The sequence below is a fragment of the Melanostigma gelatinosum genome (assembly GCF_949748355.1).
Source record: "Melanostigma gelatinosum genome assembly, chromosome: 4".
Lineage (NCBI taxonomy): Eukaryota > Metazoa > Chordata > Actinopteri > Perciformes > Zoarcidae > Melanostigma > Melanostigma gelatinosum.
This window is the reverse complement of record NC_136637.1, coordinates 26,305,341-26,330,456: the sequence shown is the minus strand read 5'-3', so window position 1 is coordinate 26,330,456 and position 25,116 is coordinate 26,305,341. Positions and strand designations below refer to the sequence as shown.

The window sequence follows — 25,116 nt, the reverse complement described above, 5'->3', positions numbered from 1 at the left end:
AGTTCCCTCTCTGGTCCATTTAGCCTCTGTGTCATTAAAGATAATACAAATAAAATAAGTGTTGAAAGCACTTTGAATTCTTCCCCCGAAAATAAAACAGCCTCCCCTCACCAACTGTCAATAATGTGCACGAGAAGATTTTTTTTTTTTTTTCTTTTTAGTTTCCCACGCTAAATTCCAGTTAATTACAAGGCAAATGGTACAAAATGTGCTCCGTGACCATTACAATCCTGTTTGCTATGCTCAGCAAGGATGCATCACTCATCACACCCACACAGACACGAGCAGGCGCAGATAAGTGAAAACGCAGAGGTATAGAAGACTCCTGGTAGCGCATGTACACACACACACACACACACACACACACACACACTGCTCTGTGTCTCTCCTGATTAGACACATGCATCGTTTTAAGGGCTCAGCTTTAACGCAGATGTGAAATTCAGACTCTTTGCTCTACCCTCTCTTGACTTTGACCAATATTGTGAGATAGTCGTATTCCGGCAATGGAACTTTAATGAAAGCTTTTGCAACATGCATAGACGCTTGGTTGATCTAATGAGATCCCTAACTGTCTCTGCCATCTGCCAGACCCTAGTCATGACATTAACTATGCAGCCATGCTAAGCTCCTCTTTCAGAGGAAGCAGCCCTCACCCGCTCCGTGTCAAGTGCGCAAACAAACGCACGCCTCACGTAAAGCCATCGCACAGGCACTGAATACCTTCAAATCGCATGAAAACATAAATATCTACACCGTGGCGATGCAGCACACCGTGGAGCACAGCTTGAACTTTATTATTATATATTCGGAGCGTCAGCCTGATGTAACGCTTTTCTTTGATTTGGCTGAGCTTTTGTTGCAGTATTGACCCGCCATACACAAGGCCCTGCTTTCAGTAAACACAATCTGACAGGGCCCTGCAACAGACGCAGAGGCGCAGCGTGGCGTGGTCGCTAAGGACGGCACTTTGCTCCACTCTGCTCTCTCCTCTCCTGCGTCCTTCCTTTCATCCCGGCCTCCGATCTGTACGACGACCGACGCCTTCGGGTCTCACTGCCGAATCTGGACGCTCACATTTCTCTCTGAAATGAAAATGGGCTTCATGACTCCAGAGGGACGGGGGCGATCATTCAAATAAGGGTATTAGTGCGGTTTCCTCCGAAGGCTTCCGGCCCAGGTCCTACAAGATCCCGGGTCCCTCCTGGAAAGTAAATTGAAATCTGGAGCGCCCATCAGAGACCAGATTAGGCTGTTTCCCCGACATGCTTCAATTGCAATAATCTCGAATGCAGATCACATCTGCAGCTAATTGATGGATTTGCCAGAGGATCTGAGAGTGGTTAGGCTCCACTGTGAGCTCCTGTTTATTTTCAGAAGGCAGATGCTTTAACCCTTATCTGGCTGCTGCCAGCAACTTGAGGCCAGTGAAATGTTGGCGCTAGCAGCATGCTGTCATCAACTGCGAGATAACCGTCCAAAGGCTTTGCCTGACATACACCCACAAACTCTACCTAATTAGAGAGAACTATGTGCCCGGGTTTCTGTTATACATTGGTTTGGCATGAATAATTCAAAGCACATAAGGCTTACTGTTGTTCTTCAGGCCCTCTCTTGCCATTCATGGTAGGAGCGCCAGTGAGTGTAGGAGCGCCTGCCATCCACTCGTGCAAATATATACTTACAGAGAAAATGTGGCGAGCAGCTCATCACAGCATTTGTAACATACAGTTCCGTTAGCTGCAGCCATGGAACCTGAAGACACACGCTGCACATCTAGTTCCAAATGATGTTCTCACACTCGATGAAGAAAATAAATGTGTGGATCAGTTACGGGGAGAGGGTATAAAGAAATGCGTTCAACACATTTGCACACGTGTACGCATTTCTGCATGTGATTGCAGAAAAAAAAACAGCAAAAAAAATAAATGACTGTATGTGTTTGAGGATGTGCTGTGTGTTGTGGTTGTGGCAAGCGATGATCTATTTTTTCCCATTACCCCACTGCATACGTGTGGTTCATTTACATTCATGGTTATCCAGATAATGAAGCTTTCAATCCGGGGGATCCTGTGGTGAGAACAATGAACCCAATTACCTCCTGCCGCCTGTGAGATGGGATGGCAGACTCGGAGACAGATGGGAGAGGCTGCACTCGGCCGGCAATCCAATCACATTCATCTCGCTTGCTTCCCTTTTCCCCTGTTCATGTGTTCTGCAGCAACTTATCAACAGGCAGGGGCCAAAGAACCTGGGATCATTACATCACACACATCAACAACTCTGCAAACATACACACACGTGTGCACACACACATTCCCTGAGGTCCACTCGGCCACTGAAATCTCCCCCCCCCCCCCAACCCACGTTCCACATCGCTAACACGCACCTCAGGTTTCTGTCTTCCTTCGAACACAACGTTGAGTTAACATACTTCACCTGCTGGGGGAGGAGGAGGAGGAGGAGGTAAGGAGGTTTTAAGGGCGAGGTAATGTCTCCCTCAATCTTGCTCTCCTTATCAGGGAGCCGGGGTCTGAGTGAGAATGATTTCTGCAAGATACTCAAGTTTCCTTTCTCTGGTTTAATATTTCAGTTATAAGCTCAACCGAAATCATTCAAAGATGGACTCGGCGAAAGTTAGTGGCTACTTTATCAGCCCTTGTGTGGATGTGCGACATGATGGAAGGAAATGGAAATAGTGTTTTAAAAAAAAAGAAGTTAAATAAGAGAATCTCTGTTTTTGCCATCGTGTCTCTTACGAAATGAAATTTGAGAAGATGGCAGTTGAGCGAGCTGTACTGTAACATCGACCGGTGCCATCTTGCAACACGGGGACTAACTAGATGACCATGTCCAATGTTAAAATGATACAACTAATATAATACAAGCAATATTAAAATGAAATGACAAACCTATACGAAATTGGTAGTACAGCACCAGAGCTGCCTTCTATACGTCTCCTGGAAGTTTTATGGGCAGGAAGAAGTGTAATGTGGTTTCCGTGAGAGAGGACTTGACATTCAGCAGTAGCCAATGATACGCAGTGTGCCTGGACCTCGACGGTGCTTGAGGGAATGTATTCCACAACGAGATAATTAGCCTGTGATTGCGTGAGAGCTGATACCAATTCTGCATAATGCTCCAATATTTTCTGCATGCTTCATGCAAAATATACCCTTGTCTCAGATTCTTCTCCCGCCCCTCATGGCCCCTAATTTTGACACCGTGATCAATAGTAATTGACTTAGTGATCGATGTGTCTCTTGAAGTTTTCCATCAGTTGTGTCCACACTATCGTGGGTTAGAGGGGATCTGCATGCTGATGGCAGCTCCCCCGAGTGGCACACAGGTGTTTTTATGTTAATGAATGTCAGGAGTTGGTCATCCCTGGGTACACACAGGTGTGGATAGGTACACACACACACACATACACACACTGCCCACCCATGCATGCTACCTTACACACACGCATGCAGACCGAGGCTGCACACCCACTGAACCCTTGGATGCATTATTGATAAGCTACTAATTACGCTTGTTGCAATTTCAGCTGACCTTTCCCGGGAACATCCCGGATCATTATAAGCTGCATTCTCTCTTGAAATTGCAAAGGTAATCTAAAGTCCACCTCCTACGCCCCCCCCCCCCTCACAATCCTTGATGCGCCGCTGGATGAAGAGGTGTTCTTCCATCATGAAGTAGTGGGAGAAATCGTTAGGAAAACGACACGGGGAGGTAGAGGAGGACAGAATAATGCAAGGGAAGAGGAAAGATGGAAAAAAGTATATTGGAAATACGACAGCCCGAAGCTGAGTAAATCTTCAGTTGAATGTCAGGTTTATACTTGAACTGTTTGTCTGAGCAATGACTGAAATTAATTCTTGGAGTATCTCTTGAAGTTTACGGTTAACATTGCAATGCTCGGTATCATCACATTCTGTTAAAGGTTAAAAACTACACCATGGTAGGTTATTGTACCTGTTTGCGTGCCATTATGACACATTAGTCTGAAACATTCTCATCATAGTTTGCCATTATGGCAAACACGTTAGTGTAATGGCTCCGTTTAAAGCAGCTTTCCTGCTCACAAAGCCATTCCATCTTGGAAAGGCCACAAACTATAATGTGAGTGGTTGTGCAGCCGGCGTCGCGAAGATCAATTGATGATCAGCTGATCTGGGTGATGCAAATGACCCAATGTCCTGGCTTGAACATACACTACTACAAGTTCCATTATAGAGACAAATAAAAAAAAGCTCCGTCATCATTTACAGTGCAAATGTTTTGGACGCTCAAAGAAAGATGAATTGTATTGTTTTCTAATACAGCTGCTGAATTCAGCTTCTGTTGATGGTCATTGCCATTTAATTAATTACTATTAATTATTAATTAATTAATTTACTTTAATTCATGAAATGTAGCACAAAAGTATAATTAGTAGCACTTGGGCTAAAACTCAAAGCTGAAACAACAGCACACACCAGACACCGCCTTTATGTTGCTGAACATGTTACGAACAACGTCTGGTTCTGATGATAAAGCAGAAGAAACAAAAGGTGTTCAGCTCACGTACAGACTCTTTAATGACTCAAAGCACATACAGGTACAGTACAGCCTTGATAAATCAAGCCGGTACATTTGATAATCCTCGACGTGAAAGAAGCATGAATGCAGACACTTTCACTCGACAGTCACTGGAAACTAAAGACACCAGATGTATTGGTGAAATGTTTTCGGGGCGCTAAGAGTGAAACAACAACCTTCTAAGTCGATCTTTGTGCATTCAGAGTGATGATTGATTTCCTTCCAGGTTTCCTGGAATTGATTTATTTCTCTTAGTCTTTCTGCCTATTGAATGTGTGAATAATATAGACAGCAGGTAAACTTGTTAACGTGTGCCGAAAGCCCACGAGCAAAACGTTGAACTAACTAACTAACATTCCGACTGCACGCTGCGATACTGGAGGACCAGTGAGGGCCTTTTCAAACAGTCTCAATTCAAGTATTCATGATATGCAGGCGTACACCTAAAAGGTCCACATCCTGTGAGCCGGTCATGCCTGATCCTTGATCTACGACTTCATGATGTGATTCTTTGGAGGCTGGCAGTGGGAGACATTTGCTCTTATTACAGTTACCAATCTTGAGTTATCTGTCCGAGATTGCGTAAAACACAATAGAACAAGGCGGAGGAAGGAAGGAGGGGAGAGGAATGTGTTAAAAAAAGGTATTTTCTTAAGCCAGTATGTGGTAATGAAGTTAAGGCAAAGAGCTTTAGCATGCTATTCAAAAACAGAACGGCTGCATGAAGGTCATGGGGACAGATATCTGCAAGAATTCCATTCTCTTTTGCCTTTACGAGTTCACCACCCTTCATCCCACCACCTCCACAACTTTCATCTGAAACACACACACACACGCACACACACACACAAACTAAACATTTCCACAGATTCTGCAATTTTCCCGTCTAAGAGGGGAGTCTATACACCTAAATAGATATTCAGGTCTTCCAGTGCAATCAGATTTTGTTGGTGATGGGAGCTGACTCGGAACCAAAATAAATAGATAGAACGGGAAAAGGGCTGGGAACAGCAGTTTGCTGGCAGCGCTGTGAACCAGGTGAGCCGGTGCCGGCAGGGACGACACCCGCCAAAGGATTAATGGTCTCGGGGGAAGCCAAGGTAAGCCTGCTGCTCCTGCGTGACATCTTTGTACTTGTAAGAGCACAGAAATTAGCCAGGCAATGCAGTGAGTAATGGCCGGGGTGCTTCCATCAGTCCCATCTAACAATGCATGCAAAGCCAACGGCGGGAAAGAGAAGTAAACCTCCTCCGCTGGGCATGTGTGCCGAGGAGCCTGCAGCAGTTTACCACGAAGTGTTGGGAACGCAGCCCAAACACGACACCTTTAACAATAATATGAATACTATCATTAGTATTATGTTGTTGATAATGAATAATAATAATGATGAGATTATTCATAATAATGAGAACGATACAAATTATTCTTTTAAAATCATTACAACATACATTAAACATCAGCCATATAGCTGATGTTTAATGTATGTTGTAATGATAATAAAAAAATCATCACATGATATCCAGCCTTGAAGGAATACTTCACTTTGACTCGTGTTTTTTGCATGTCTCACGGTGTACTCAATTCATCAAGACTTCTCTGCGGTGTTGTATTCTCCGCTCACCGTGGAGGTGTAGTGTTCAGGAAGGCTTTCTTCAAGAATTCAAGGTAACACTGGCTGAGTAACAAACGGTCATTCTGTGGCACCATTTGTTGACAAAAACAGATTATAGAAACTATCTTCATCACATGTACTGAAACATTCTGATTTTAAGAGCTAACACAATGCTCTTTGGCGTGTAGCCGTCTTCTGAAATGCGATTTGCTTATTTGAAATTCAACGCCCCTTCATGCTTTTTCCACCCCTTGCAACAGCTGAATATTCCCCATCCGGCCTCCCCTGCGCCTAATCCATAAACAATGATGGAGGAACATGTATTATGTATGTATTTCCCAGGTAAGACATAGAGGTATAATAACAAACAACATATCATGGCGAGTGCCCACGGCGGTCTAGACCTTCGTGGTGCCGGGGTCGTGTCGGCAGTTTCCACAAGCGTCGCTCAATTTTATGCACCCAAAGAATGAATTTTGACTTTGGCTGCACCAAGGTCATACTTGCTGTGAAAACAAAATTGCATCAGATCCATGTGTACAAAAGAAAGAAGAGCGGAGCGGCGCAGCGTAATCCACAGGGTGGAGAGCTCCGCTAGCAGAACTTGGCAAAGTCTTCATAAACCAGCGTTTCCCCCAAGGGCGACGTGAAAGAGAGAGAACCACTAGGGGCACTGTTCCATGGAGACCTGTTGCCGTTTCCTTCTCCACTTCAGTGTACTTTCATAATTGTTGCCATTTGTTTGGTCCATTTCTGAATGTCTGTCTTATTGACTTCCAACATAGTTGACTCAGCAAATAAGCTACAATGTCCCTCAGCAACAACATATTTTTGAATATTATACTTTTTAAAATGCCCCACAATATGTCGGAAGTTTCCACTTTGTTTGATTTATTTCATTATTAATTAGGTGAAAATGATGTCCTAAAAAACACCTATTATGTCCTACAAAACACCAAAAAATGACAGATTTCTCCAAAAGCACAACCCAAACTGTCTTTTCTCATGCAGTCTCTTCACACCTGCCACATGGGGCCGAGTCTTTCTTAGTCTTGCGTGAGAAGCGAGGAGGTTGAGAATACAGAATCCTGCTCGGCAGAGATGGGGGGGGAGTGGATGGACGGAGGAATGAAGGGATGAGGGGTGATCGAGGTCTCCCAGCTGTCTAAAACCGAAGGCTCGTCCCAGCACACTGGTTCCCACTAATGACCAGGGGCCCTGAATTCCTCCGGCTCCCGTGGGACAACAGCTGCTGCCGTCCTCAGCTTCTTCGCGGGGCTTTGAAGGAGACGTGGCAGCAGTCGAGCTGGCTACCATCCTGCCCAGCAGAGCAGCAACTCCGGGATCGGGACAGCGAGGCTTGTTGTGCCAGCAGAGTGGCTAAGCCCGCCGAAACCCCATCCAGCCAATTACTCTCTCCGAATGCCAAGCCGGCTCTCTAATGGGGAAACTGGGGACGGCACGCTGTTAGGTGCTCTCGCAGGCTTACAGGTTTTACCGGTAAGCAGTAACACTCTCACTTCGAGGTCACGCAATTTTTTTCTGTCCATTCTGACAGTCGGGACTAAATGGGCAGAAAAGCTCAGTTTGATTTTCTCCAAACCAATTTGTTTTAAAATGACAAATTCCTTTTTTCGAGCTCTTGTTTCTCTCTGTCTTCCACTCACACATAGCCCCTGGTTAGGCTTAGCCTTTAGACTACTTGCAGAGAGTGAGAAACTGCCTTGTAAAAACAAAAAGAAGAAAAAAAAAAGAAGTGAGAATGGCCAGGCTAAAGGGGATTGGACGCCTGTGGTACGACTACCTAATCATTCCGTCCACGTTCCCACTGTTCAGATAAGCAGCAGTGCCTCCAGTGAGCCTTCCCTCCAGTCGACGGCATACATATACTTTAACTTAGCTAATGTGTGCAGGTCTTGCAGCATTGCACACCATTTAGTGCTCCACTTCAGACCTCACTGGGGAAGCAGTGGACCGTGTGGTGGGGTAGAGGTCAGAATAAACAGAGCTGCTCCAACCCAGGAGAAATGCATTTAAAATACGTATTGTTTCAACAACCACTGTTCTCCGTCAAAGCTGTTGAAGTAGCAATCAGCATTACTGTTTTTTGCAAATGTCTTGCATCAGCTGTGGGTGAATACAGTCAAATGGGAATAGATTTGTTGTGCCGCAAAATCAACATGAAAACACATCCAATCCAAGTCCTTTCACTGAATGGTCAAGAAATACTTTACTTTTAATGGGATTTTAAAACAACAATAGGATCCCAACATATTGAATCAATGAGAAAAATGGAATTACAGTCTGAGAAATTAATTTAGTTACATGTGACAACTTCTGAACTGCGCTCCCCCCCCCCTCCTCCTCCTCCTCCCCCCTCCCTCCTCTGTTTACAAAACAATTTGTGCGAGTCCACTGAACCAACTTTCCTCGAACAATGTGTTACGAGACAGAGAAAAACAAGAGAGAATCAATAGGACCCGTGGTCATGTATAATTTGCAGGGCCAGCACCTGGCTGCCAAAAAATAAAGATTTCTTTTCCCCCTGCACGTTGCATTCAAAGGATATTGGACAATTTTGTTGGACGTGGGCGGCTATTTTCACCAAATCCTGGCTGCAGGTCAGCCGAAATGATTGGATCTCTGTAAGCTCTGTGGGTGCACACAGCATTGTCCCCGTGTAAACAGGAGGCCTGAATGTGTTCTTCACACTTCTTTGCGTCTCGTGTGTGTATATCCGTGCGCACGCTCAGCTGAGACTCGCCGACAAACTGCACCTCGCAGAAGTCACAGCCAAACCACACTGGCGGTAAAATAAATCTTTTTAATTGCATGGAAAGCAGTGTGCGATTCTCAGCGTTTTTCTCCGTGTACAATCTTTCTCTAACCATGTGATCATGCGTGTGCGGGTGCGTTTGTGTGTGTGTTGTGTATGTGTGTGTCAGGCTGGCTGGCAGGCTGAGAGGCTGCCTTGGCTAGTCGGGGAGCTCATCTCCCTGAACCAGCTGGGCCCTCCTGCCTCCCTCCAAAGCAGTCAGTGCAGACCACATGGTCTCACCCCTCTGAAAGGTGCCATTCAGCCTCACACAGCTAGTCACACATGGACACGCACACTAGCAGACACACACACACACACACACACTGAAGCCCTGATGGAGAAACATTCAAAGGAACACCTTCTGCTGTCCACGCACAGCAAACTCACCTGCTCAGCTCAGCTATTCACCAACAATATGTGTAATTTAGTAAGCCAGGCGATGTATATGAAAACATGTAGATCATCCGAAGGGAAGAATTACAGCAATATAACAAATACTGCCAGATTTCACACGAACTGCAGGTAAATGCCTTCGCTGCATGGCAATTCCACAATGTCCCCTTGTAGATATTTAATAAAATACACTTTGAATTACATATTGCAATCTTACCACTGCTACTCTGCACTTGGGTACGACCACACTTTGCTTATTTTCATAGAAAACAAAAAGCATTTAGTGATAGTTCATTTTTCCTTCTGTTCCGAACAAATGTCCCGAGGTAAAACGGTACTTTAGTATTCAAAGTAGCAAAAATCAAACGTATTCATCTCAAGCACTTTTTTTTCTACGTATGTTATTGGTACTTTGCATTTCCAACGGCGCAATTCGGCAAAACAGGTGACCTTGTGAACTGTGCCGTGTAATGCGGAGAAGCCGTCGGCTCTTTGAGGTTCCTTCCATCGCTCCCTGGATGAGGTCACTGAGGTGGATGGAGATAAAGAGATGTGTTGAGGAGAAAAGGCAAAGAGGAGGAGGAGGAGAGCAAGATGTTAAGAGGTCCAGGTCACATGGGGGGCCCTTGCGGTGGAGGTAGCTCACTTCCCCTGAGCTACAGTTACCCTTTAGCAGCAGTGGACAGAGGTAGGTGGGGGATGGGGGGGGGGGGGGGGCAACGAGGGAATGAGAGATAAAGCGCGACGAGTGAGCTGGAGAGAGAAATGTAGCATTGAATCCTAATGTCAGTTCAGAGCGGAGCGGCGAGGAGATCTCTGCTGCCAGCAGCGTACGAACATGCATCTGTATCAAGGGGGAAATATTGTGATCTTTGATTATTCCCCGTTTCACATTTCATTAATGTTACCCAGACGGGAGGCGAAGGCAGCTTGACGTGCACACGCGAGAGCAGAAAGGATCTCGCAGACACACTGGTGAGATAGCACAGGCTTTTTGACAGAAGCCTTTGTTTCCTCTGAGCTGCTGCTGTACATTTGTGCATCTCTGCAGCGGGTATAGGTCACATTCACGTCGTACCGAGACGGAGCCTCCGTTTGTGGGGCTCGCGTGATAAGCACAGAAACGGGCACTTTGCCCTCATCATGCGCAATAAAGACAGAAAGGGACGTTAATAAGAGGGTGACATGTCGGGAGGACCATTTCCTCACAAACACCAGTGTGTGAGGCGACTACGAGGAGGGTGAGCAACCGGAGGAAAGGAAGAGAGGAGGGTGAGTGATATTGTTGATGGAATCATCACGGTAATTAGGAAAGCTGATCTCATTTTACGTCAAATGTCTGTAAAATTCTTCAAAAAAACCATAGTTACATCTTTCTCTGAATTTGTAGATTTGTAGAGTGATGATAAAAATCAGAACCAAGATTCAGAGGAAGCTAAATAAATGATAATATTTTAGTATCGCCTGACCCTAGGTGGGGGGGGGGGGGTGGGTGGGGAGTGCCGGGATCCCATTTCTCCAGATGAATTATTCAGATTGTACATGCTGAGAGGCCAAGAATAGATTCCTAAAATAACAGGAGGATTGAGGAGTGGAGGAAGGTGGGGGGGGGGGGGGGGGCTGACAGCCGGCGAGCTGGGGACTCCGTGATCCCTCAGCATCTCAACCCCCCGTCCATCCTTGCCCTGCGATAGGCAGGATCTCTTGTAACCGGCGCTGGCTCAGCCATCATTACACTCACAACGCGGCCGAAAGACGCCATCCTCCTGTCGTACGGCCGATCGGTTCAGATTTAACACGTCCCCTCCTGTCAGATTAAGAGACCCAATCAGATTAGGCTGCCAAATCTCCTCGCCGAACGCATCCCTTCCCTCCAAGAGTAGCCGTAAGATGGTCTGAGCAGTGCTTCAAGCTTTCACTTCCACATTCAGGAATCAATCCCCGCTTCCAATCCAGCGCATTAGTGTGATGTGTGCCAGCGGTCCGGGCAGGCAGCTGTTGAGGGCTGTGCCGTTCCCTAAAGCACATTGTGGCTGCGCTACTCCCCGATTCCCTGATAACATTACTGCCAGGCAGGTGTCCCTGAACTAGTCCAGACATTTTCTTAATATTAGAGCCTCGTTTTCTTTTTGCCCCTGCCGAATTTCGTGAAAATCTCCCGTGGCTTTTAGGAGGAACACAATATTGACCCACAATATCTTCCACACCAACAACAGCCGAGCCATTCGCTTCCCTAATGGTAGGAAAATCAATAGGTAACGAATGGGCTTATTTATATTTCAAGCGATGATGTGTCTTGTTTTGGGTTTGGTGACAAGTTTATTGCTGTAGGGGGATACTGAGGGGGAGGATTTGCAATACAATGATGAAGGAAAAAGCACGTCTGTGGATCTCTATTAGCCGTTGTCATTCTACAACAAATAACATCTGTTCCAGATGAGGATCTCTTCCTTATCGAGACACTGCGCCACCTCTGTCATTAGTCTACGTCCAACTCAGTAGCTAATCTAGAATGAAAAGCCCCTCAGATCTCACCCGATGACTCCCTCCAACATCAAAGTGCTCTTTGAAGTTCACGTTCTATAAAATTGGTTCAAGTGTCAGGTCAGAGTTCCTGCAGCCAAAGGTAAGAAGCCTCATTCCTCTTTCTAGTTATTCTCCAATGAAGCGTCGGCTGTCCTTTGTATTCTTCAGCAGTGGAACCTCTTCATGTTTATTGCAAAGAGGCAATCAAGATGGACCTGGCTCCTGAAGAACCCCAGTGTCTGGGGATACGCTTATTAACTTCTCTGCACAGAGACCCGCTCGCCAATCATCCTCGACAATGCCAGTTCGCCTGCTAGACTGATCGAGGGGGGGGGGGGGGGGGGGGGGGGGCGGGGGGAAAGTCAACAGGAAGAAATAATAAAGAAAAGAAAAGGCAAACAAAGCACACATGAGGGGAAAGGATAAACTCGGTACAAATAGCAATGTGAGATCGAAGGGGTCTAGTGAGAGGAGACCAATATCAGCTGAGTTTAAAGAAAAATAAATAAATAAGAGGAACACAAACTCGCATTACAAGCTGCCATGAACCGTGGCGAGGCCAGAGCAGCCGGAGCATGACCACACCAACACGTACTTCAGGTGGTCTTGCTGCGAAAATGACTCCGTCAGGAATACACACAAACATGAATAATGAATAATGTTAAAACACTCCTCCTTCCTTCATGCACCAAAGCAAAGGTTACCCCAATCATCTTTTTTTCCGGCCGCCGCGGTTTTACAGCCCCAGAATGACTGCTTCTCCCTCCATTACCTCTGCACTCGTTTTGACTGGCAGATGGGTGAAGAGATGGTGGCTGGCGAGTCATGGGACGCCGTGTGCCGGTGCGTGTTTGTCGTGTCAGCAGATGAGATGGGGAAAGCACGAATCTCTGTTTAATCCGCTGCTTTCATAAGTCTACCTGAATCGTTTGGTTGAAGCATGTGTCCTTTCCAGTCCAACGGCAGCATGAAGCAGTGATTTAAGTGGACTGACAGTGAGAGAGACAGAGGGCGATATGAGAGGCTAATGGAGTTAATATACCGAGATGGAGAGATAAAGGAAAGAAGAGGCTGGATTGGAGGGACGGACACAAATAGCTCGCCGAGCTACAGGTACTGAATCTGAATGCAGAGCTAAGTTCACAGCTTTCTCTGTAACTTTAGTTTGTTTCTTTGTAACCTGCTGCTGCAACCGGTTTGTACTGGCAGAGCCATCAATGCACTCCAACATATATTATTGTCCTCACGCATGCAGCTAATGTGCGTGTTTTGATATTATTTTTCTTTCAAAAAAAAATGTAGAGGTGACACATTCAATATTATATAGAAATAAAATAATCATATATTCAATTTTCACACAGTAAAGGGCTCCACAAACACATAGAGATGGAAATTACAGTGCGGTGTGTAGACAAAAATAAGGAGTGCGTTTATATTTCTCCTTTACACTGATTGGAAAGACATCTTCTGCCTGTCCATATCCCGAGGTGGAAAAAGCTTTTTTCTTCTCCCCCGTCTCTTTCTTTGTCATCACTTATATGCCTTGCCATTCTTTCTCTCGTGTTTGCTCTCTCTCTCTCTCTCTCTCTCTCTCTCTCTCTCTCTCTCTCTCTCTCTCTCTCTCTCTCTCTCTCTCTCTCTCTCTCTCTCTCTCTCTCTCTCTCTCTCTCTCTCATTTTTCTATTTGTCAGTCATGCTCTTGAGTCTTTTTGTGGACCCAGTCATGAGAGATTGTTTTTATATACTGGTCCAAAGAAAAGAAAGGACAATCTTAAAAAAAAAAAAAACTATTCTCCTCATATTAAACAGGCGGTTTGAACAGGTAAGTTGTTTTTGTCCTGAATACTTTCACACAGTGTGTGACTTTTACGTGGCGAAAAGGCAATGTACTTTGTTTGGAATAAGGGGGATTTTTTGGGGCTTTCACACCGCGAGTAAAGGCATCAACCAATGATGTTGTGTGTAAGCGGTTGAGTCGACATTTATGAAACAACAACAAAGGCTTTGTTATCTGAACCAAGATGGCAAACAATACTTCTTTCCACAGAAGCTGCATGGACCAGATCCATTCCTTCCTTTCTTACCTTTCACAATAAAAGTCATAGACCAATAATATTCGCAGGTGAGTTACGCCTTTTGCCCCCCCCCCCGGGTGTGTGAAGGCCTGTACTCAACCAAAAGCGGAGAGCGGAGCTCGTGTCTCTGATGTACGAGTGTTATATTTATACGTGCATGTGTCTCCAGTCTACTTTAATCTCCTCCCATCTGCTGGTGGACCTTCGCTCCCTGTTCTGAGGCCTGCCGTGCCACATCCGATCTGCCGAGCCTGACCTCATGGTGCACGCGTGTGTGTGCGTGTGTGTGTGTGCGTGTGTGTGTGTGTGTGTGTGTGTGTGGGCTGCTTGATGAGCCTGGTTCCTTATGAAGTGGTGTCATTAAAGCGGAGAGAAGGAGCAAACGGGTGATTGCAGTGATTTGGCAGAGGTTGCACAGACGCTGTCCTCCAATCAGAGCCCTCGCTTGGTCTCCTCCAGCTCCACTGCAATCACGGAGCACCAAGTCCACAGAGGACATAGACAGACACACACACACACACACCACACATACACAAATACATACACTCGTTTATCAGCCTCATGTATGGGCTCGTCTTTGCCATTCGCTGCTAACACTGTGGGTACAGTATATACCAGCAGATTTGACATCAGCATGTCACGGTCAACTTTTCTTTTTCTCAAATAAAATGAACGCACACATTTTGGGGATGATGTTCATAATTAATCACATGGATTTATGTGGCCACACAGTAGAATAAATGTCTGCAGTAAAACGCGGCGCTACAGAAGCTGCCAGCATGTCTTTTTGTTTTTTTAAATGAATTTCAACATGGTTACTTTGATGTTGCATGTTGCCGTTGAGTGTTGCATCATTTTTGAAAAGCACATTGCTCATTGTGGCCCATATTGTTGTGTCTAAAGTGTGTGTGTGTGGTGCTGGTCAAATGACGAAAGGCAACAATTTAGCGTGCGCCGCATCTTGTGTCACCACAACGACACTTTCTTTTGAAGTTTCATTCACAGATCAGGTTCTGACAACGCAAACATCAAAGCACTGCATCCGCGTGGTGCAGAACAGAAGACCTCTTATTGTCACAGCGACGTGGACAACTACTGTACATCGTCTACATGTGTTTATGTCTTCAAAGGGTTCGGAGGGAAAAAGAGGGGGGGGGGCAAAGGGAGAAAGAGAGGGCGAATGAATTAAGTGTCGAGGATTGAGCTGTAAATTGATCTGCAGTCTGTCCGTCCCCGAAGACGTTGAGATGCCGTAATGAGAACGGCAGACCAGATGCATACGGGGCCGTCGCTTTCCCATCTCCATTCCTCTCTGGAAGAAGACAAGTTTGTTTCTCAAGGTGATTGTTGCGGTGATAAGGGAGAGGGTGTTATTAAGGGTGACAGCGGAGGGGCTGAGAGGCAGTGGCTGACTGGATAACCTTGTCCCCATCCCCGCCTCGCTTCCGTCTGCATGAGCATCTTCACCGCTGGCCTGCCCTGCCTGCCTGCTCGTCTGAACACAATCTGCCGGCTGGAATTACCTCCCGGCCCCAGAAAAACTAAACATGATTTCTGACCTTTCCTTTCTGTGTTCAACAGTAACCTTTGCTGATCCGCCCACGCTGCGAGACCACGCTAGAGCGAACGAGGGAGGGAGCGGAAGGGATATGTGCGTTTCTCCAGAAAAAGGCGAGAGAGGATCAATGTGTGTTTAGCTGAATTTATGTATGTATGCATATTTGAAAAGGCGAGTGCCGGGGATGGGTGCAATAACCTCGGCGCTCGTAAAAATATCATGCAATCAAATACAACAGCCCTGAAATAAATGCCACCTCTGTGAAGCTTTTCGCACGCAATATTATAAGGCGTCTCTGTTATTTCGTCTATCTGCTGTAAGTAGCCGCTGCTTCCATCTGCATGTGCTGACTGCGTGTAGTGTATTTTCTATGAGACACCGTGTTCGCAGAAACACCGCAGCTTTCAACTCGCTAAACTGACGACATCATCACTCTGCTACCTCGTGTTGCTCTTTGCCGCGTCAGCAACTTTTTGCATCGGTATTATCATTAGAAGTTTGTCAGATAAGGCAAATTGATCTCCACCTACCGAGCGTGTTTAGCGGATTGTTGTGATCTGCTCTCCTTCCACTGACTCTGCAGAACTCCTACAGCCTCAGCACAATCTGACCCCTCAGGAGCGAAGCGCATCCCCGTAGAAACGATTTCATCATCTCTTCCTCTCACTCCGTTTGTCTGTTGTTCTCCCGCCTTCCCTGCCCTTGTCTATCTTCCATAAACACCCCCCCCCCCTTTCAAAACGAAACCCGTTCGTGCTGATGTGAGGGTAAATTTGTGCGCTTACAGGCACGGTGACCTGAACATCCCAGGCCAGCCCGCTGGAGTTAGCCGACTGAACTCGGGGCTAGCCGAGGCCCGTGTATCGGTATTGTTTGTGTAAGAGCACCGGAGGGGATTTGGACAAGCAGTGTGAGCTCTGAATGTGTGACCCCACAGCTGGCCTTACCATTGGATTAGCTCTCCCTGATCCCCACAACCTCCCAACACGCTCCCCTTCTATTTCAAGATCTCTCCATTTATGCCCAGCCAAGCACATTGTGACCGGTAATCTTTAGCTTTCTTCTCTCTGAAGGGAGACGATGTACTGTTCAGCTCCTTGCTCTCGCCCCTCCCTCTCGCCGGTTTATCCACACTTCTCCCTGTTTATTTTTGTACTCTCTTACCCAGTTTCAGTCACTCAGTGCAAATTCCCTTTTTTTCACCTCTCTACTCTCACCATCTGTCTTTTCACCCCTCCCAGTGAGCACTAACCCGGATTTCAACGTTGATTTCTGGTTGAAAAGGCGTTGATATGGGGTGAACAAACACGTGATGTCCTTTCAACTGATAAATGTGGTTTCTTAGTAAGCCTCTAAATCATGATATATTATTATTAGCTGGTCTAAGCATGAACGTCTTTTCAACGTCTACAAATAGTCGGTGAAAAAATGTTCACTTTTGAACCAATTCTGAACGTCTTTTCACCGTCGGGCATAGACGTCTTTTGAACGGAAAAATGCTCACTGGGCAGGTTCCTCTCCCTCCAACTACCCGATCTCTCCTTGGATCAGTGGAGCTCAGAGGCCTTCCTGCTTGGTTCATTACTGAGCTGCTCTGACATGGGGAGCTCGTCTCTCTAGTCAGGAAAGGAGAACGCCACTGATGTTTAATACATGGACCACTCTGTTCACGCCAGAAAAATTCATCATCAAAAACTGAGCGCAGAACAGCAACAGAGCATGTAAACCTGCTCTCTCAATCTAGATTCCCAATCTTTCTATCTTTTTTTTTTCCCCGTGTCCTCACTCTCCATTTAACTTATTGCCTCTCGCTCCCATTCTCTCTCTCTCTCTCTCTCTCTCTCTCTCCCTCTCTTTGTTCCGTCACATCTCAGTGAACTGGAGCAAACCTTTTCATTGTCCTTCAGTCAGAGTAAACACACAAACACAAAGCGACACCGCCGCTTCGGCCCGCAACATGAAACACAGCTCATGAAAGGTAAATGTAGCTATTCCATTCAGCGCATGTGTACGCTGTGTGTGTGTGTGTAAATATGCAACAAATACTGGACGTGTCCCTGCGTGTGTGCACACATGCTGCTATTAGCATGTACATCCAACTTCCCACTGCGTGCATTTGTGTGTCTGCATGAGAGAGAGAGAGAGAGCCGAATGGGTATGAGCGCGTTAGCCTGTTTCCTCTGTGTGGGTGCGCGTGTGGGCGGCAGGCCCGCCTTGATAACGCCAGAGCCCGTTTCTAATCCAGGCCTCCTCAGTGGGCTGGAGATGTAGCTGTGCCAAGCGGGCCTGCTGCATCACCAACAGATCCCCAGCTGACAGCTCGCCTGCTCCTCCTCTCCCTCTGCTCTCCGGACGGGATCTGAGCTCAAAAACTTTAACAATGGGGTTGAGCTGTGAGATGTGCAGACCCGTGAAGGAACAACATATGCAGGACAGGAAAAAAAAACTATTTCGCCTCAGAGCATGGCGCGGGGGGGGGGGGAAATAAAATCACAAAAAGTAAAATGACAGCTTGCAAAAAAGAGGAAACAAGAAGGGGCAAGAAAGTTACGGTGGAATGCCAGGGGGTGCTGTTGGTAAAAGGTTTAGGATGAAATCAAAGTGGTTAAAGCTGATTTATCCCGTGTAAGGACGCCAGGCCCTCTAAGGAGGCACTCAGCGGCCCTTCAAAAGTGAAATATCAGCAGCAGTCAGTGCCAGTCATCAGTGCCATGTGTGATGGAAAATCAATCTATTCCATATCAGAGACCTGCGAGGAGAAAGCGAGCGAGACAGACCCCTGCTCGTCCTCGCTGCGCCTCTTTAAACCCCCCCCCACACCCAACAGTGTGACATCCCAGAATGGTCTGCGTCATCGGTGACGGAGACATTCACGGGTGTGAATCGTGGCTCAATGTGTAACTGCTGCTGTTCTGCTAGATTAGGTCAGTGATTGACCATTAATATTCATTTCACAGTGTGTCTTTGTTAGGCGGCAGCAGGGGCTGACACAGTGTTTGGATGGATTTACTCTACCGTGTATTCCCCGTTAATTTCTATAGGCAAGGTGGTTTACTCACATGGTCTTGGTGAAGCCGATAGTTTTACCGGTTCATTCTATCAGATAAGGTTCAGGCTACGAACATCAGGAAACTGCTCAGTGTTGACCAAACGACAGAGAGTCATCCAATAGTCTGTGTAATGAGTATAATAACAAGAATATGTTCTACCGTTTTCCTGTCCGATGACTATAAGGTGACAGCAGTGTTGATTTTGACAAGAATTTGAACACAATTCAGTCTTTTTGTTTCCTTTTATTCAAGATTTTGTCCGTGGAACTTCGGTCAAATTTTAGTCAATGTTTTACTCATAATGTTCTCAGATAGCTTCATAACACTGTAATGGACTTTGTTATTATTTTGTGATGTTACTACTGTACTAAGATGCTCAGCTGCAGTTTAAATGTGTGCTGAATCACCGTGCTGGCCTGGGCCTGTCTGGTCTTAATGACAGCAGAGGAGTGCAGGTCCAGCAGGCATAAAACCACAGCAACAGGTCTTTCCCTAAAGGACGGCCAAGCTAGCGAGGTGATCTGAACAGTCCTCCTCATAATGAGATTAAGGGACTAATTGGTATGACTGTGGCTGTGTGCACTGAGGAATACGTGCCCCCTATCGGACCAGCCGCGTGGCCCCTGAGAGAGCAGGCCAGACCGGGTCTGTCCCTGGTGTCCATCCCTCCACTGCACTGAGAGGCTAATTAATAGCTTTTACATCCGCTCCTCCAGCTCCTGTACAGCATGCTGAGTTATAGTCCTGACGTTATTGATCTGGGTTCTGGCAACAGATCATAATTACAAAAATGTATATCTTGGCAATATATTAACAGGACCCTGAAACATCAGACAGCACGACGGAATTCACTTTCATCTTTTACAGCAAATAAGAAGCTACGGCTTGCAAAAGTAGGCCATGGAGGCGCATCAGCGAACAGCAGCAAGAGCAGCTAATGACAAAAGTCGATGTGGAGAAAAAACAAGATTATCTTTGCTCAGGATAATCACAGAGAGAATTCAAGCCAGCGAATTAGAAGCCGGATGAGAAGAATACAAGATTAAAATGAACATCCGATCCCTTTCCTTCGCACATTCCCCGACTCCCCCTTTCGCCTCCACCCCCTAACACGTTAAAGTCACGCCAGTGTTTGATTGCCCCTGCGGCGCCACTTTGACCTGTTCATTTAAGATGATGTGCAACTCTCAGGTCTGTTCCAGCACTCATTTGTTCCTCGGTGGGGTCCCCACGGCTGGCTAGCGAGAGGGCCCCATACTGACCAAAGTGCCCTGGGAGCTTTAAACCCAGCCACTCACAACCAAGTAAAGAGACAGCTGAGTGTCATTGTTAATGTGGACACACAGCTCCACAATGGCAAAATCAATGGAGCTATAGGGGACATCAATCTCAACAGCACAAGACCCTTTTGCTTGTCTCACCACTCCTCTAAAGCTCTGAATGAATGGTCGAGAGAAGGAGGGAAGACGAGGGGGGGAGAAAAGGAGAAGGAAAGAAAGGGAACATGGAGGACTGACAGTGATCTTTATTGGCCTTTCCTCCATCCATCTCAAGGGGTTATGCTGTCCTTTGAAGATTGTGTGCATTTGACAGGCAGCCAAGTGGCCAGCCATCCTAATTCACCCAAAAAGAGGCAGAGGTTTTGAGGTAACGCCTCAGAAGTGCAGCACGGCAGCTGTGTGCAGTTGGCATCGCGCTTGCATTTTCCACTTTCAAATCTCTCTCTGCTTCCCGAAAAGGATGAGAAACACCAAAAAAACAGCTCTCCTCCTTTCAACAACAAAAAATGCACTTGCTTCATTACGGGCCTTCATTACATGAGACACACCAAAAAAAACCCACAAAAAAAACAGCGGGGTTCATTGTCTCCGACACCGACTTAAAGGATGCCTCCTCTCCATTAACATATATGCAGATAGGCAGTGAGTACATGAAAGCCTCCCAAAAAACGGGAGAGATCAAAGACGACAGAATTAAGGCCAAGTAATGAGGATCTTGGCAAGAACCCTGCAAATTCATTGATTGTTTGGCAAGCTGTATGTGCTCCTGCTCCATTTACCCTCCCTCTATACCATTTACTCTTGTGTTTCAAACGCACGCAGGCCGAGCAGTGTGGGCTTTAACGGGGCCTCTGCATGGCTACGGCTCCAGTAGTGAGCCTAATCACAATCTAATTTACAGCGCAACGATAATGTACTTGGCATAGGGAACAAGAGAAGAGAGATGGGCAGCCCATCACAGCCCTACATACTTTCAATAACACAAGACTCTTAAATCAATTACATCCAGCACAAGGGCAGAGTGTAAGATGAATCCACAAACCCAAAGGATTTAAAACCAGAAACAAAAACAAACAAAAAGATACAATACAGTATGTAGGAAGTGAGATTATAATTGGACTAAAATGTGTTACACATTGCCACAATCTGAGAAACCAAGATGTCATCAAATCTCTGTCTTTGATGTCACATAATGTGTTCGGTATACATTCAGACCGTTTGCTTTAAGCTATTTGGTACTTTGTTTGAAATGATCACATTGCTGCCATTATGTATGCAAGTGCAGCAACATGAGAACAAAAGGAATTGGAATAACATTCATTTTAAAAGAGTGGTGGCTGAAGGGACATTGCATTGAGAGCAGATGAGATCAGAGGGAAAGAATGAAGAGAATTAGCCCAGATGAGGCAGATGAAAAGGGGACATGAATAAGTGATGGAGAAAAGAAGACAACTACCTCCACGGCTCTCGCTGTCAGCCGGTTTCACCTGGATGGGGCGAGTCATCTGTAGGGGCGAGAGAAGAAAGAGCAACAGAGAGGTTAGCGCTGGCGACTCGGGCTGTCGTTGCTACAACAAGAGGCCACAAACCAGAGGTGTCGAGGCCCTCTCACCCATACTAATAGCTGTGCTGTGAGACTGATCAAAGTGCCTTGGCTGGAGAGGAAACCAAAGCACCAGCATGCAGCTAACTTGACTTGACACTGCAGTGTTTCTGCTGCCTGTTATTCAGTGTAAACAAAACAACTCTCGTTCACACATGAAACAGGAAATGTGCGCGGGCGCGCTCGTGTGTGTGTGTGTGTGTGTGTGTACATCCATTCCGAGGCAGTCCCACTAAAAGTGGATCCAGCGAGAGAAGGAGGGGGAATCAATGTGGGCCTATTGATCCCGGCCCTTGGGCTGTGGAGAGTGTCTGGCTGCTGAGGATTCTCTGGTTAGGAGGCTCACTCTAATCCACTGGACCCTGATAAGAATGGCATTGCCTGGATTAGAGGCCTCTGTCATCATAGTCTTTGTGTCACGCTCTCCTCCTTCCCCAATTTTACCTCCTTCCTTTTTCATTATTGTTGTTCGAGCTGAACAATTTCACCACGACAGTAAAAGTTTAAAAGATCTAGCTGTGATTTGCAATATGTTTGTTCCAGTTAGTTTCTTTAAAAGTTGAACACATGCCTCCTCGTCACACATTAGTACACATACTGTTTGTAAAGCCAACCCACACACGCGTATAATATGTGTACTGTGGCAGAGCGTAAAGCTTGCAGTATAATTTATGTGCATTGATCTGAAGCCAGTGCCCCTCTTTTCACGATTCGGTCCAAAACAAGTGGATTGAACAATAAAAACACACTCATTTTAATAAATTCGGGGCCAAAAGTGGCACCAATTTAAAACAAGATAACTGGAACATAAAAGCAACCTCTTACCACACTCAGCCATTTACAGTAAACCATTTGTAGCTGCTATTTAAGCATCATTTTATTGCTGGAAACTATTTCCCATTACCATCCCAGTCACACCACTGAAAACCATCCAGCGCTGATATTTTCATATGTACATGTGTATATATCTCGTTCCGTCGCCCTGTCATGCATCTCTTTTTCTGTTCGATACCAGCGCGCGGCTGAAAAAGGTCAGATTTAAAGACAGGGCAGTCCAATAAAAGCATGACATGTTCAAGGAGAAACACCATAATGGGATTTTAAAATGTCTTAATAGCATGCTGATATATGGGGGAGCGGCCCGGGCCGGACTCATTAAGTGCTAAACGTATCCATTTTCACCTTGAGCAACTGAGTAACCTTCCCTCGCTGAAATGATTCCATAAATTTGCCCATCTTAAATGATATCTAGCACCGGCTAAGTCTTTGTGGGAACAACAGGGAAGACGCTCTACGCTTGTGAAGGTTGAGGTTTGAGCTCCTTGTTTCTCGGCTCGCTCCACCCCCCCCCCCCCCCCCCCCCGTCTACGAGTGCTTTCTTTCCCTTGTACAACACGAGCAAAGTAACCCCACAGTATGCTAATGCCAAGCCACAGGGCGCACTGCTCCACAGCATGTACGGATAGATTACAGAATCAACCACGACTCCATCGCACACGTGTTCAAAGCAACCTCCGAGACAGAAACACCTCCGAGTGGAAGGGGGGGAAACAACCGCGAGACAAATTCACAGATGACTTTTGCAACGCGGGGGAATCTTTGAATTTGCCTTTGACGTGTCAAACGGACAAAAGATGCTTCCATCCTGCCAGTCGGAGGAGGCCAAATCCGCGGCTGTGGCTCCTCGACGACGCTATGATCTCAGCCGTCTCCACGGGGCGCCCGTGTGTGGGAGGCAGCTCTCTCTACAGCTGGTTACTGTTTGGCCTCCAACATGCCAGCCTAATGGTCGATTTATTTGCCCGAGAGCGATGCATTATGGTGCTGAACAGTCACTCCCGATGCCTCTCGGTTTGCTTCATTCCCCTTTCAACACGTGGAGAAAATGCCAGCAGAAATGAAGAGCACGTGTGCAAAGCGCATGCTCACACATTGCGCGGATTGGTAGCTTTAAATAAAGTGCAGCAAGGAGGCCATTCATTAGCTCCACATACTGTGGGGCACGTTTTCACTCTGACGTCTGTGGGCTGGAGGCTCGTAGCCTCTCGACACACACCCACAGTGATGACGTCACTGCTGCTCCCTTTACAAATGACACACTGTAATTGTAAATGCTCCATCCTCCATTCATTGAGTTAAGGGAGTGGTTAGGTGAGGGAGGAGGAGTAACAAAAGAGAAGCAGAAGAAGAGTAGGGGAGAGATTTTGGGAAAAGGCAACAAGAGATGGAGAGAGAGGAGAGAAGAGAGAGGAGAGAGAGATGCCTGCAACTCTTAGATAAGATTGCTTTGCTGTTGAGTGGCGTTTCTACTTCTCCTCCTGCCTTTCTGACACACACACACACACACACACACACACACTGAAAAAGCACACCTGCACTACACAAACAACCACTTGTTTCCCTACAGATACCCCTTGCTAAAAATATAAATAAATACTGTATATAATAAAATATAAATGCTAGGGACGTTCTCAAACCAGATGTGAAATTCAGCGAAGGACAAATAATTTGTCTCAAACTGATATTTGTTCCTTCTGAATTGGTTTAGTGCTAGAGAGTTGTTTGGAAATGTTGCAGTGCCCTCTCATGCAGTTGCGCAGAATTGCGTTACTTACGGTAGTTTGATTGGTTTTTCACCCCATCTGCATTCCGTCCTACTCTGTCTCCGATTGGCTAGTGCTGGTTGCCGTTGATTGGGGGAAGGTTGGCAGGGTTATGGATTTCAACTCAGATGTGGATGTTTAATTATGGATGGTTGGAGATTTCAATTTCAATGTGGTGTCAAACTTAAACGTAACTGTACTGTTGACGGAAGAACATATTAAATAGGCACTTCATATCAAATAGGATGCCGACTCTGGCTGTAGTCACCCGAACTGTTTTTCTTGTTCGAGTGCTGGTCGTTCTCTCTTTCCCAATGCACACAAACTGCTGCTCTAAGGGCTTTGACAAATCTATAGTTCCATATGGTTTTATTAAGCCGTCTCATTTGCCAAGTTAAGCCTCCAGTCAGTTGAATTAAAGCTCTTAGCACCAGTATGCTGTTTGATATGGCAGGTGAGATAGACACCCCCAGGCCTAAAGTACATAATCTAGTGTGCATTGGGCAGGAATAGACACACATTGCCTGTTGGGTTGTCTGTTTCTTGTTCGCCATTTCTATACTTTGACAAATGAACACGCCTACATAGATAGACCGAGATAGATAGATGGATGGATGGATGGATAGATAGATAGATAGATAGATACTTTATTCATCCCCAGGGGGAAATTTGTATGTTACAGCAGCAAGACACACCAAAAAGCAAAGTAACAGAGTAATCAAATATTATACCAAAGTATTAGAAAATGCATAATATATACAATAGAATAACAGAGTATGACAAATTAAATATCAGAATGTAGAATATATAAGATTAAAAAAAATGCACAGGATGTACAATGAAATAGAGTCGTGTTAAATTATCTGACTCGGTGAAAAACAGTGAAAAACAGTCGTGCAAAAATGAAAAGTCAACCCCAGCAAAGAACAGTGAAGCAGTGTTATGTGGAGGATGATCTGGCCAGAGCTGTTTTATTGTAAAGTCTTATGGCAGTGGGCAGGAATGTTCTCCTGT

The 25,116-nt window shown here is 46.0% G+C and overlaps 1 protein-coding gene across 1 annotated transcript in view; it reads right to left on the bottom strand.

Annotated features, from left to right (window-relative positions):
- The window catches only part of celf5a (cugbp, Elav-like family member 5a), a gene marked incomplete at both ends in the record, with an annotated part of 186,367 nt that overhangs the window by 55,305 nt on the left and 105,946 nt on the right, over positions 1-25,116 (bottom strand). The window contains one exon of the mRNA XM_079267346.1: positions 21,353-21,401. Within this exon, the coding sequence (XP_079123472.1) occupies positions 21,353-21,401 (49 nt within the window). The remainder of the gene's footprint in view (positions 1-21,352; positions 21,402-25,116) is intronic.